Genomic DNA, 15,652 nt, shown 5'->3' with positions numbered 1-15,652 from the left:
TCTTTCACTGGAATTTAGCTACCTTGTCAATGTGACTCAAATTTACACTCTCTGTCCTTTGTTCCAGGGAGCTGGCCACTTAAAAAGTTGTTTGATTCTTTTAAATGGCACTTTAAATAAACTAGATGTAATTAGGAATAATTTTTCAAAAGAAATTATTATTTTTGATCTAATAATTTTCTGGTAGTTTGTTAAGAGAGTTATGTTAGTTACAAGTTGCATTATGTATTGGTATCAAATTAACAACACTGGAAGCTAAAAGGCTTTTGATAATATTATAAAAAAGGCAATATCAGAGTAAACTTCAGAGTATCCTGTACAAGAACTGTATCTTAATTGGAAGGAGAAGTAGTAATGCTGTATGATAAGGTTAATGTCCATATGTCCATTCACTTTTCTTAACCTTTATCAAGACTCCCAAGAAAAATAACTTCATAAGAAGTTCTATGATGTGAGCATTTCTCCATTAATATCTGGATGGAGAATTCCCAAGTCAATTCACAGGCAATATATCACAAAACACTTCAGAGGATCAGGTTTTCAAACTCTGCCAACATGGTCAAAGATTCAAATTGAACTCACATCTCACATCCCTGACTTATCAGTTCCCCGAGCCATCTAATATGCATGGAAATTCTGTGTAGCTGGTTTAAAAAAAAGGTATTTGAATTCTCATTTTCTCTCAATTAGAATTAATCTACTTCAGTAAATTAATAAGGTCTCATAAAATGGGATAGTTTGTGTAACTTCTAACACAATTAAATATTATGAAACTCCTGTGTGAGCAAGACCAATGGAGTACAAAATGTCTTCCTGAATTTTATCTTACAACATGTCATATTAACCAGTTATATATTACCCTATACCCTGTAAGAAGTTTTATACAGCAGAAGAGTAATGAAGCTACACAGAAAAGTCTCAACATTTACAGAATAAAGAAATGTGTGAATCTCATGCTGAATTTCAAGAATGGATTCCACTGTAGCCTAAAATAAATAACCATCACATATCTGATACATGTACATAATCAACCTGAAATATTATATATAATCCATCTAGAAAGTTATTAACCTAAAATTCCTCTTCTATGGCCTTATTTGAAACTAAACAAAAATTCTATAAAACCAAATGGTAATCACCTATCTTAACTGACAATATTAAATTACCTCCATCCAGTTTCCTGTATAATTCTACCTGACCTTTTATGAAAGAACATTTCTAGCTGTCTGCTTTTTGCTGGTCTCTTGAGTCCAGTATGAATTTTCTCTTCCCTTAATTACAGATGAAGAACCATAAATCTGAACCTCCATTTCTAGCCCTACAACATAAGGTTAAAAGTACATTCTTCTTGTGATAAAGGTGTTAGAAACACTGGTCAAAACAAACAACAGGCAATAATTCTTGAACTTCTAGGAGTTTGGTCTAAAAGACAAATTATGGAAGTCTGCAAAAAGTTTTTTAAAATAACCTTTTCTTTTTAAACATTGATAAGAAATATCTATATTTGAAAAAATAAAAATAAAAAATACCTGCAACTGAAAAATAAAAACGTTCTGGTTATCAGTTTCCAAGAATATTTCAGGGTAGTCTAAATTCCCTCATTCCTTAACCCTAATGTTTCATTCTCTGACCAGTTTTTTCACTGACAAGTTTACAGAAAGGTTCATTTTCTTTACAGTTTTCAAAATATTCATTAGAAGGAAGTTCTGCAGTAAAACTTACATTGACATTCTTTGCAGCACTTGCCATCCACATACGTCAGGGCGGAGTTAAGCGGGCAGTCAGAGAGGGGACAAATCAAAGCCTCACATTGCACAGTACCATTCTAGAAGAATAAAAGGTGCTTAACTGGAAGTTACATTTAGAAAGAGCAGAGATGTTCTCAAACACAGGAACTTAGAATCTATTTTTAAATTCAATGAACTCTCTAACAATGCCCAAAAAGACATTTTAACTTGGTTCTTTTAATAACTACAAGAAGAGAAACTATACCTTCCAGACACGTATAATGTGTTCTTTCAGATTGTAATGATCTGAGATTTTTTTTAAGAGGCAAATCTATTTGGAGCTAAAACATTCTGCCAATCAACAGTAAACTGACAGATTAGGGTGAAGTAACAACCTCAAAAACAATACTCTACCTTCTGATTTTTACATTAGAAACAATACATTTCTAAAAGGTAATAATATCATAGCTGCAAGAAAAACCTGAGACAAAAATAAGTAATGCATTTAACACTAAATTCAAAGCATTTTAAATAGCTATCAGACAGATTTAATACCATGAACTGTCGTCTTCTTGTCAACCACAAAACTCTAAAAGCAAAACTAACACATCCCTCCAGAAATAAAAAGATCAAAATCACGCTAAGATTAAGGAGAACCATTTAGCAAATTATAGATAGCAGTAAATCAATCTAAGGTGCAGTACAGACAACAACAGCCTTTTCACCAATTTCTGATGGCCCTTGGATTAGGCATTTAATGAGTTCAAATGGAATTAATGAGTTTTAAATGAATGGACAATAACAAAGATGCCATGGTTTGATATCTGAGAGGATACTTGAAATTGCTTCTGGAGCTGTGGTATCTTTGAGAATCTTCCATTCACCTAACAAACCTCTTTCATTTGTGATATAGCAGAGCATGCATATGACCCTGACATTTTACTCTTTATGACTTACTGAGATGTAACCAAAGGCAACTGAATGTATTCAGGCACAAGGGATCTGTTAAATCATTTGCTAAGAAAAAGGCTGTGTTTATAGTGATAAAAAGTGATAAAATTAATTATCCAGAGAAACCATTTGCAACTCAGAGCATGGAAATAACATGACAGCTAAGTATACTGCATAGCATCTGCCTTTGGTGACATGAAATATAGGAGAGCTACACATTCTGGTACCACTGAAACAAAAGGAAAATGCATTTATTGATACTATTCCTTAGATTTTGAACAGGTTTTCTAGCCGTTTGTTGTTACTACCTAGCATACACCTGGAAGTTTTCTCATTATTTGCCTCAATAAAACTGTAATCAGAGGAAACCCTGGAGTTCTTGAGTCTCCACTCAAACTGTAGCCATACCATGCAAGTGCAGTTCTTACAGCCATCCGTCCAGGATTCAAACTCTCTGTAAGTTGTGCCTTTCATTGTGCAAGTCCTTTCACAGTAGCACTGATCCAACTTGTTCATCCTCTGCTCAGCTTGGGACAACTGTATTTACAGTTCACAAAAAAAAAAGAATTCATTTGTAAGTGGTTTCCATATTAGTATAAACATGATTGAAACTGTCCCCCTTCATCATCAAGCATGCAGATGAGAGAATACATGTAGGAAAATGTAGCCAAAGATAATAAAATACTTATTGTCAAATACAATATGATTAAACCATCAATCATTTGCAGATGGAAATTAAGAAATAAGACACAATGCATTTCAGCTTTCTCTAACATCAGGGACATCATGAAAAAAGGGGAGTAGGTCAAGATGTGTATGCCCCCTGATTTCTCATCTTTCTATGTGTGAACTGACCAAGAATCTTACACTACATAAACTACTTGCAGATACTAGGTTACGCACAAAAAAGCTGAATCTGAGAGGCAAAATTGGACATAAATCTCAAAACCAACATGTTAGCAATTGTTTCTCCACAATCAAGGCAGTTTTAACACTTGTGTATCAAATCAGCTAGGTGACAGCATTCCTGCAGACATCTAAAGCACAGATGTTTAAAATCAGAAGACTAATCTATGTTCACCAGCAGACATGAATGCTTTTGGTGTGATATTCTAGAGAAAAAAAGAAAAGAAGAAAAAAAAAAGGGAAGAAAATGCTGCTTTGGATTTTTAATTCCTTGTCTTGCATATATTTTGTCTGAACATTCCTTTGGCAGCTCAGATCTAGAAAAGTCTTGGACCCATAAGTCTTGCTGTAGTAAGCACAGTAAGCTATTTCATTCTAGGTTTATTGACTTGTTGGCCTAACAGATAGAGCTTGAGTATCTATGAGTTCTTTCCTTGCTTAGGGATTTGGATTCTGTTTACTATTAAAAGACACGATTCTACAAAAATATTAAAACACAAGAAAGCTCTCTGAACTGGGAATTTGTATGTATGGACACTAGGTACAGATATATAAATACAAACAGATAAACATACCATGCAGGGATGTTCTGCACACACCCATGTGCATATCCCCACACATGCACAAATAATCTAAAAAGACAGCAATTAAGGCCTTAGAATCCTCATTTCTCCCATGCCATGACTTCGAGTAAATGTTACCTTAGCTGATGTTTTCGCTAAAATGTCTTGTAGTTCCATAATTTTCTGCACAAGTCCATGGAAGTCATTACAAGTTGGGCATGCTAGAAAACAAAATACATGTATTAATAAAAAACCCCATGTATTCACAATAGGTTCAATCATGTCAAAGTTGACAACCAATACACTGAAACTCTATGTTTTAAGAAAGCTTGTAGGACAGAAAGTAGGTACAAAGCACACTTTTCATTTTATGGTATAAGAATTAATAGACTTACTGCGATTAAGATCTGGGCATTGAGAAATAAATCCTTGAGGCATGACAAGTAATTGCACATCTTGCATTATACCCTATGTGTAAGTGGAGAGAAAAAAAAAAGATACATTATTTTTACCTGTCAAAATTATGTTTTCCATTCATCATGCAAAATATTAAAGCCCAAACAGAAAAACTGCCTGATAAAAACAATACCTATGAATACACAGTTTCTTACCTGCACCCAATGCAGTGATAGAAGAATAAAGAGAAAGTAAAATAGATAGCTGTATGAATACAGACATAATGAATCATTTTTAAAGACATAAGAAGCAAATCATTTTTAAAGACATAAGATTAAATGTCAAGATGCAATTATGTGGCAAGAGTTTGGTTGTTTTGAATTCATTGTTATTTTTAGTTAGCCATTGCAGAAAAGCTTGAAAATGACCTTTAAAAGTAATTTGGAAAACAGTTGCAGTTTCAGTTACTTTGAAACACTCTTTTAAATAAAATGCTAATTTTTCACTAAGCTATAACTGTCAAATAGAAGTGAAGATTAAAGAAACTTGAGTCAGGAAAAACACATTCATGCAAACCTTTTATGATTTCGATGGGGATCTTTTCATAAAGTGTTCAGAATGCCAAGAAACTGCAAGTCTGTTACATAGTCGCACGTTGGCAAGAACTTAGGGAAAGGGGAAGTTTAGCCTGAAATCCAACTATGCCATCTGGAAAGGGCCAGTTTCACCCACAAGAATAGATTCCATGCTTGCAGGCAGAATTTACACGTGTCCTTAGTCATTGAGACAATTAGCAGCCATTTTGCTGCCCTCCAAAAGCAAAGGCCAAACATCAATTTCAAAGTGAGCCAGCACTTCGCATTATCACATTCTCTCCAGATGTCCCATTCATCTGTGACTCCTTCCCTGTATCTCCAAAATTCCTTCTTAGGAGGAAAGGCAAAATAATTACAACATGCTTATGAAGAGAATGTTTCATGACACTAAGACAATACAATCTAAATGCAAAAGTCCACGTTCCATCCACATACACAGGGCATTCAATACAGATGTTGCAAAGTCAAAGAACCAGAATTTTGACCTTAAGTGAATGATGCAGGGTGACTTAACAACCTCAGTGACCTACAGAGAAGAGAAGCTGTCACTGGAAGGCAACTAAGAGGATACTTAAGTGCCATGCCTACCTTTCTCCCTTAACAACAAAGCTACAATCCAGGACAACTGGATGCTCCCTCATGCTGCACAATGAGCTGCAACAATTAGCTAACAGTGAAAAAAATAGGTGTGCTTGAGACAGAGCTCCATGTCAGGACTTCCCACAGCAAGTGTTCTGGAAGTCAGGAGCAAAGACCTCTTTCAAGAGCACACCAAAAAGTTATTATTACTGTTATTATTACTCCTCCCTTCCTTCCTCCTCCAGGTTCAAACACATGTCAACTCGAGTTATGGCATTGTAATGGCTTAACCCCAGCTGGCAACTTTAAGCATGACACAGCCACTTGCCAAAACCAGCACAGGCATTTTCATGAAAAGGAGGAATGGCAGGGTCCAACCCATTCAAATTTAAAATGTTCTTCACTCAACACAGGCAAGTATTCAAATCATTTTGCTATTAACCAACAGTAAAGCTCCTCCAACTATTTAAAGAGCTTTATTAATCATATATCAGCTGTGAGATGAGCTCACTCCGCCACTTGCCAGGAATTCAGGTTCCTTCTCATTCTCAGAAAGTAACAACAGGGAGCTGTGGCATGCAGTCCACCTGGGCTTCCAAGTCAGGACTTCCTGACAGTACGTGAGAAGCTTTTCACAGGCTCCTAAAGAACCTAGGGTTAAAATTAACACACCACTGGACAGTAGGTACTGAGAGAAGTTACAGGGTACCAGAAATGGGATTGCCAGAATTGCTCTCTCGGATTTCAGACTTTAAAGTGAAACAGGTACAAACATACAAATACAATGTGAATATGCCTACTGGGACATTGGTTTAGTGCAACAATATTAGGTTCAAAATCAAATACAGACAAACAAAATCTTTTTCAGAGTGACTAATGATTTTGAATACCTTGACCCCTCTGGACAAACCAATTAGTCCACTCAAAGCAACCTGATTTTCAGAAACAGCTAAGCACCTGGACCTCTCAAATCAGATCAGTAGGAGTTGTCCCCCAGTGAGTATGTGAAAACATAGGCTCCCCAAAACACCAAGAAACATCACAAGTCTTCATATTCTAAACTGATGAATCTCCCATACAACGGTGTCACATTTTTAGATGGAGTTTCAACAGTGATATGCTGGAGAAATCACTTAGCACAGTATATTCTGGCTATATTGATGCTCTTAACAGCTATCCATTTCTATATTTCTGTTAAGCTGGTTTATATTTGCACTTTAAGCAAAATTCTCCATGTATTTTGTTTAATTTTACCTTTCTTTAAAAGAAAGAAACAAACAAAAACCCACAGCCGATTACTGGAGTATTTCTTTTTCTCCACCTAATGAGCTTCCTCACAGTGACTATGATTTGGTAAAAAGCAGAATATAATCAAGTCAAAAACTGAGAAGGCACAAAAAATAAAAGGAATATTTTAAGAAGTATTAATTATAAGCACGTAGAATTAATAAAGTGTATCTGAGATAAGTTTAAGCAATGCATTAATATTTTCTGATTTTATTCTTGGAGTCAACTGTTTATTTAAACCAGAAATATAATTTTGCAGTTTGTTTAGCAGACACTGTCTTAGCCTTTTGGAGTAAAAGGAAATGCATATTGAATTGAAGACTAAAAACAAAGTCATACTTCAGTTTTCACATCTGAATGCCCCACTGGACCTCCATCCTTAACACACAAAAAGGATATAAATTAGTATTTAAGTATAGCAAACAGTATTTCAACACCCAAAACCTGATTTTAGCAAAAAAGCACAGAACTTGCTGTAAAAACCATAGTCAAAGTGGTTTATGCTGAAGAAAAAGATTTAGCAGGCCATATTTTACAAAGTGATTTGGTCTGTGATAAACATCAATTCTATTTTGCAGCTCAAGTAAAAAGATGCCTACAGGGAGGAAAATGGGACTGTAGTGTGGAAGGCATCCGCAGGGATGCCATCATTTGTTAAAGCAGCTCTAGAGAAGACTGAGACCAAACCACAGATAGCAGCTGTGACCAATGAGTGCTACCTAATGGTCTCAGAGAAATCAAAATTTACACTCCAGTTCAACATAGCATTCAGTTCTTCAGTCTTGCTATACACCAGGCACATGCTATACATACATATGTTAAAGCAGCAGTAGTAAGCAAAAAGCATGTACAAAGCATGTTCTTCCTCTAGGGGGAAAAGCAATCTCTTCATTAATGCTAGTCATCTCATTAATTTCTGAGCTGAGAAGATATTGTGATGAAATCTAAATCCTACAGAGGCACTGAAATTGGAGTTCCTTAGACTGTAGTGTTCTGGGACGGACAAAAAAATGCATCTAGCTATAAACCAGACGATAATCTGACCATTTACTCTCTATTCATTTCCTGGCACTCTGTTGCACTTGGCCATTTACCTTTCCCTGTCCTACACTTCTGTCGGCTGTGTCATTTGGTGACACTGAGCCCTATGCATCTGTCTCTGCAACTTTATTTAGTGAAGTCCAGTTTGATGGAAACACAGCTCCCCGCATCAGATATGCTGATACACAACACATCGTGGTCCTAAGAACTGTATAATGATTACAGAAGCACAGACTGGTTGACATCTCCTGAGTTCAGCCGCAGCAGGCTGCCCAGGACTGTGGCCAAATGGCTTTTGAATACATCCACAGCAGTCTTCCTCTGACCAACCTCACAACAGAACTATTTTCTTACGTTCATATGGCATTGCAGGTGTTTCAGTTTTTGGCCATTGCTTCTTGGCCTGTCAGTGGGCACTACTGAGAAGAGTCTAGATCTCTCATATTCATTCCCTCCCATTCAGTTATTTATACACATTGATTAGATGCTCCCTGAGACTTCTCTTCTCTAGGCGGAACAATCCAAGCTCTCTCAACTTCTCCTCGTATGGAAGATGCTCCAATCCCTTAATAATTTTTATTTAAGTTCACTCTCTTCCTTACAGAGAATGCATACCTTAAAATAACCATGTGCATTATTCCTCTGTCCCAGCCAAAAGGTTGTACCTAAAGGTAAGTCCATGAAGGGCTTCTCCACAACTCTTTCATAAATTCTGAAAAGAAAGGGAAAAATAAAGTCCCAAGTTATCATTTCATTTACTTAGAGCTGGAATGTTCCAAATGTAACAACTTCTTATAAAACAATACTCTTTGCTTACCTATTGCAGTCCACATGTAAAATCAAGTGAGAGGCACTGATCGCTAGGGAAAGCTTGTGCCATTTATCATCTGCCAAAATGTATGGGAATACTTCTGTGTGGGAGCGATGACTGCCTGAACGATAATGCAACCTGATTTCATTTCGATGACCGCTGCTTTCCAGCTCCAGGTACCTGCACCATAAATGCATGACTGTGTCATGAACCATTCTGACCAGCACAGCAACATTTTACATAATACAATTTCTCATTATCATACAGGAACTATTTAAAAGAGGGGGAAAGACAAGTAAGAAGATACAAAGATCGAAGTAGACACTTTCCAAATTTGCAATGCATCCTTCTCCTCAATAAGACATAATAGGTTCCAACTTTCATGTAAGTACACAAGATTCCAAGCCAAGTATTTTTTCCCACTCTATTAACACTATTTTCCATAACATGATCTGATTGGAAATATAATTACCCTATTATGAATAAATGCCCCATATCTTGAAAGCACAGTAAGGACACTCTGAAGGCATGAATGCAGGAAAGACAACACCAAGTGTTGCAATAGGAACATCTTTAGCCATTAGCAACCAGGGAAGTAAGCAAGAACTGAGACTGGACACGGCTTTGTTTGCTTTCAGATGTACTGTTAACATCTCCTTTCATTTTTTGTAAGGAAATTTCTCCAAAGAAACACAAAATCAATAAGCTCTAACTCTTCAGAACAATTTATGTATGTATACATATTTGCTTTGTTAAATAAGTATGCATATTTCTGGTGCGTGTATATTTATATATACACACGTATGTATATACATGGTGATAAAGCAGCATTGCAGCTGCACCAATATAACTGTCCCATATACCAGATTTGCAGATTGCAAACACAAGGTTTGCTGATGAAATTTCAGCAGATCAATGTAAAAAGCACCCCACAACCAAACTTGGTACTTAGTCAGACAGGCCTATTTCTTGAATATCAGACCTCTTGTGCGAACAAGCTTGACAAACCATTTGTCTCCTAAGTTTCTCATTTTAAAGTCTCTCCCTAAAATGCTTTTAAAAGAGGAAAGAAAACAGAAATGGGGATTCTCTAAAAATCATATGCAACCTACAGCTAAATAGCAAGGAAAATAACATAGTATGTGGTGAGATGCACAAGTGGGAGAATGGACAATTCAGTTTTGCCTATTTTTCCTGCTACATCTGCAATCAGGCACGACAGTGGTTTGTAATCTGAGTGCACACATGTTTTAGGATGATGTTGTTTACTTTAACAGGCTATCTATATTAAAGAACAGACAAGACAATGATTGCAGTTTTCAAGACTGAAGATGAGACCAAATCAAAACCATCTTGTACAATCATTATTCCTAGGAGAAGGTTGGGGTCACTGGTACATCTCTCCTTCCTTCAGGCTGTTTCACAGTGGAACGTGCCTAGCAACAGCACAAAAACAATTATCCTTTTGCAAAATTGGTAAAGGGCAATTTCTTCTTCCTCCCCCGTATTAACAAAGCAGTTAACTAGAGTCAGCAATAAATTTTATAATCTGAGATAATTTACCTCCCCATTGCCCAAAAATAATTTTTGCATTGGCAAGAAGTGTAAACTAATTGAAGGCCTGGCTGGAAAAAAATTGGGCAACAGTGGCAGCACATCAGTCAACTTAATAACCTCATTCATAACTCAAGCTTCAAGGATAAAAATAAGGTCACTCTCAACCTAACAGAGAAGGGGAACATTATGGAACTGTACTTCTCCAGCAACTTTTAACTGTCTCTACCCAGCTGCAGATGCAATCTGGAAAAAGAAAGGGATGGATATGTTGAAACATTATCTCCTGGTACAGCCAACAGCCAGTTCCTACTCTCTTCAAAGTCAATGGCAGAACTGATGCCAGCACACAGAGATGCAGGCAAGCAGGGAACAAACTAAAACAATAGACATACAGTCAGTACAGAAGGTATAAAATGAACACTCATGTTGCCCCTTACACAGGTTAGATAATGAAATCTCCAAGAATGAAACATATTCCCAATAAAAAGAAAACATTGCTGTAAAAAATTCAGGAATTAAGAACTGCTGAGAGAGGATGATGACATTCAACAATGCTGCAATAAGCAAGGAAATCCTCCCACACAAAGCTGTGCAAAAATTGTGGACACTTGATGTTTCATTTTAGCTGTGATTAACGCACTGTTTCGAGATCTACAGGCAATCTCTTGTTCTTCCCTTTGGTAAACTAACAAACACATCTACCTTCTAAAGGCTTGATGATTGTTAGAGAAAATGTGCATCAAAATGATAAAGAAAATAATAGCCATTAGGAGAATTATTAGGAGAATAATTTATGGTTTACTAATAATCTGTAGAGGCAGCAGGAGACACAATTAGAAAAGTAAGTGGAATAACAGCCAGAACAATATTCCCTTTAGCTTGAACTAATACCGTGACACTGAAACACACAGAAGTGAAAGTTAATGACTTTCACTTCAGTTTTTTTCCACAAAATACTGTGTTTGCTATGCCATTTTTCTAGATTTGTTTAACTGCCTGGACGTAAGTGGCTCTTGCTCAGTCTCATGAGCTTCAGAAGACAGGACAAGCCTCAGAATTGACAAACAGGTATGGATGGAAATGCAAAGTCTGTCCACAGTGAGGCTTCTTGTGTCATTTGTGAGACTAGCGCTTGGGTACCTGCTTTCCAAAGGTTTGGAAAAGCCTTTGAGAAAGTAAGCTAAGTATTAACAAATACACCTGGATTTTAAAAAAAATCATTTATTGTGACAAAAATACTCTACACTTCTCTGTATGTTCAGGATTACTAATCTTTTGAGAGAGAAAAGAGGGTTCCTAAAGGACTTATTCTCAAAGGAAACAATAGCTGCATCATACTGCAGTCTTCTCTTAACCAAGAACCTCATTACTGAAAAGTTTCAGGGCAACCTCACCACCTAAGTTACTGGTTTCTTGTCCACACCAGCCCAGCCATCACAGGGAGAGTGTCAGCTCCAGAATTCCCATTGCTGAGGTCACTACTGCTTCCCACAACAGCTACTAGGCATTCTTCTATGCTGCAAAAGGCAAACAGCTCTTGGAGTGAAAAACAAACCACAATGAGAAACGCAGTACAACAGCAGAACCTGCTTCCTCCTTTACAAACATCCATGCTCTGTGGTTGTTTAATCAATACTAGTCTACTAGATTTTAACCTCCAAAAAACCACACATGCTTTGGGTCAAATGGATTTAACTTAGTCAGGAGATGATACGTGCTTAGGGTTACTATGTTTGACATACAGAGAAGAAAACGCCAACCTCAAAAAAGGTTGTTACATCTCTGCAGATCACTCTGTGCATGCACAATTACTACAAAGGCAACAGCCAAGGCCAACATAAAATGAGTTGCTCTGCTTGGAAACCAGCCAGACAGTGATCCCTTATGTACTGACTAAGGCTGTCTATCTTCGTAAGAGGAAGAAATCTGTCTTAAATGCCCCAGAGGAATTTGAGACAGAAAACAATAATGTTTTCTCTGTTGTTCAGCACCAATCCATCGTAACTGCCAGGTAAGAGTTGAGAGTCAGAAGATCTGCTCAGCTGCAGAGCTGCAACTGCCCATCCCAGAAAAGGTCATGTGGTCTGCATGAGCCTGTGCAGGACCTGCTCTTCAGACTGTGACAAACCAGCATGGGGGAAGACTGCAAGGACAAGTCAGGTTGTACAGGAAAAAGCTACAGATTTAGGAGGTGAAACACCAGGTGGTCCTGGTGTACATAGTAGCAGTTTCTGAGAAAAGGGAGGTATGGCCCTTCCAGCTAAAAGCCAGTGTTCGTAACTTCAAGTCTTTGATGGCTCACTTGTTCATTTGGCAGCACTGCTCATACAGCAAATGCACACTGTAGCTGCCCACTCTTACTGCAGGCAACTAATAATTTCAACTTCAATTTACAGCATGTAGGCAAATATTTTAGAAGCTAAAGGCAAGATATCATGCTTGCTGCTTATGAATTTATTAGAGTGTTGCTCTTTTTAAAAATTTTACTACTCACATTTGTAGGTATAGTGTTAGAAAGAGTTCTTCATGTCTCTTTGATCTACACTAAGAAAAGGAAAAACAATAAAATTAAAAAGGAGTATGTACTTAAATTATCCTTTGTATGGATTAAGTATGTTCTTATCTCCGTCACTTACGAAAATCTTTATCTGAAGATTTTTGGTACAGAAGTTCTGGCTTTTTTTGTCAGATATAACTACACAAAAAAAAAGAAGAGCTCCTACTCAGTAGACCTTATTCATTGCAAACTATGGCTACAACAGCAGTAAGCAATTCTGCTGGGTGTAGATTATGAAGATGTAAAAGCAATTCACACTGCACAGTCACCATATTGAGCAATGCATTACTTGCTATTTTACATGGTATGATGACTAGGCAGTCAGGAACGTGAGCCTTATTTTTCTATTTGGAAGCAACACAAAGTGTTCTGAAACATTAATTATGAGTTTTTACTGCTTGGTGCATCCCCTAGAACAATATGGCATCAAAATATTCCCAGATTGATTCTAAATGCCAAGTAGCAACTGCACTATACCTGTAAAAACCTAGTCCTCACCTCTAACTTACACTACTGCTTGGCCTTACTGACTTTGTCCTTTTTCCTGTCTGTCTAGAGCTCTACCTAGGTACAAGATGACTGGTGGTTTTGCCAGGAAGTGATAAATTTTTTTTAAAAAAAAAAAGTGGTCTTTACTTTTCTGGATTAGGTGGTAGCAGTTAGTGCAAGTGCACAATGGGTAGGAAAGCCACCAAGTTAGTTTCTGTCCCTTAAAGCCAGATAAGAGTTTTCTGATATAGGATATTCTTGTTCAAAAATGCTGATCCATTCACTAAAATAAAATCTTTTGATAGAAACAAACATTCTCACAGTAAGGTTTGTAGGGTCCAGGATGAAATGCTTGTTAAAATGAGAGACACAGCGAGCAAATCCAAGACTCTCTGAAAGACTTCCTCAAATACTTTTTAATGTCGCAGCTATTACCTATTTGAAAGCAGAGATCCCAAGTGAAGAAAGGTCAAAATTAGAAGAGGGTATTTCCAATACTGAAGCAGAGTGCACAAACAATGGGACAGTAAACCAGTCCCTCAGGTTGACTTGATGAGGCTCTCTCCATTTCACAAAATTAATCAATCAAAAAGAGTAAGTCAGGTACAAGAGCAACCTAAATTCAGTAAATTGATCTCAAGTCCTATGCCTACACTAATAAACAAACTCAGCAAGCCCAAATCCCTGGCCATGAAAACAAATACTAACAGTGGTACTCCACTACAGCCCACATCCATATGGGTGCTTGCTCCCACTTTTTCCCTGCAATGGGTGGTTTTTTCCATACTGCCTGTTGGGAACAGTCTCTGGCCAATGCTACCCCACAAACCATGCCCTGGCAGGATCTGCAAGGGTGCTAATTGCAGGAGACAAAAGCATGCCAAGGAAGATGCTAACAATTACGCAGAATTGCAGGCACTGCCAGTGAAGACTTTTACTGTACTGGGGGGAGGGGGGGGAGAAGGGGGGGGAAGTGGGGCAAAAAGAGAATGTCAATCCTCAGGACACTTGTGTCAGATCAAGTCCCTGCTCCAAATCAGGCAGAGCAGAGATTAACAATGTGAGGAAAATGCCTCTTAAGTACTCCAGCCAGCTGATCATTCTGGCATTTACATCTCTTCTGCTGTTTATTTTCTTCTACAGCAAAAAAGGTCACTCATTTCAGCTTTGTTCCAGCACGACTGCTCATTGCACTGTATAGCTAGGGAGAACAGCTGGAGAGGAGGAAGATGCATTCCTGATGTGCACAGGAGAGAGCCACATGCTGGGACATGCAGTGAGGAACATCCTCCACATTGGGATGTGCATGGGAGAGAACAGCCAGGCAAGAGATGGTTGGAAGGGTAGAGAGACACCACGTCTGTACCCAACTCAAATTAATAAAGCATGTGGGAGAAAAATATAGATCAGTAAGATCTTGTTTCTATCAACCTCTTGCAGCCCCTCATCTGACTTCAGTGGGGCTGTTGTAAACTGGAAGACTTTGCTGGCTTTGAAGGCAAGAACTTGCCTCTCACCTGAGATCTCTCTGCTCATCTCAGACAGTGGGCTCAGCTATGCCCCCATATGAGGGAGGCAAAAATCTTGCAGAGTCTGCATAGCTTCTGCTGAGTTTAGCGCTATGATCCAAGAGCCCCTGGTCACCACAGGAGCAAGATACCCTGGACCCTCTAATATCACTGCTGATGACATAGCAAGGCTCCCAGTCAGCCTTCCCACAGTGCTTACATGGGCTCAGCAGGAGCTAGAAGCAAGAGCTGATGTCCCACCAAACTCCTCAAAAAAACCAAGGGGAGCTATTCTCCCAAAAAGTGCTGGCTTGGTCTAGCAAAAGTTCAGTGTGGTGTGGTTGATGGGCACCTAGCATCCAGCCATGGTCAACCAAAGCCACTTTATCACTCCTCTCCTCAGCTGAACAGAGAAGTGAAAATATAATGAAAGACTTGAGATAAGGACGGGGAGAGATAACTCACCAATTACCATCTCAAGCAAAACAGAATTGACTCGGGGAAATCAGTTTAATTTATCAGAGTAGGGTAATGAGAACTAAAACTAAATCTTAAAAACAGCTTTCCCCCAATCCTCCCTTCTCTCCAGGCTTAACTTTACTCCTGATTTTTCTACCTCCACCCTCTCCAGCGGCACAGGGGGATGAGGAATAGGGGTTGAAGTCAGTTCATCCCATGTTGTTT

General features: G+C 38.0%; 1 protein-coding gene across 1 annotated transcript in view; it reads right to left on the bottom strand.

The window, feature by feature from the left end:
* NELL2 (neural EGFL like 2) overlaps nt 1-15,652 on the bottom strand; it is a gene marked incomplete at both ends in the record, with an annotated part of 62,766 nt that overhangs the window by 38,635 nt on the left and 8,479 nt on the right. Inside the window, 6 exons of the mRNA XM_010166760.1 lie at nt 1,723-1,825; nt 3,087-3,215; nt 4,286-4,368; nt 4,543-4,615; nt 8,662-8,758; nt 8,864-9,037. Coding sequence (XP_010165062.1) covers nt 1,723-1,825; nt 3,087-3,215; nt 4,286-4,368; nt 4,543-4,615; nt 8,662-8,758; nt 8,864-9,037 — 659 coding nt within the window. The remainder of the gene's footprint in view (nt 1-1,722; nt 1,826-3,086; nt 3,216-4,285; nt 4,369-4,542; nt 4,616-8,661; nt 8,759-8,863; nt 9,038-15,652) is intronic.

The sequence above is a fragment of the Antrostomus carolinensis genome, unplaced genomic scaffold (assembly GCF_000700745.2).
Source record: "Antrostomus carolinensis isolate BGI_N321 unplaced genomic scaffold, ASM70074v2 scaffold14034, whole genome shotgun sequence".
Lineage (NCBI taxonomy): Eukaryota > Metazoa > Chordata > Aves > Caprimulgiformes > Caprimulgidae > Antrostomus > Antrostomus carolinensis.
The sequence above is the reverse complement of the archived record's forward strand: the minus strand, read 5'-3'. Positions and strand labels throughout refer to the sequence as shown.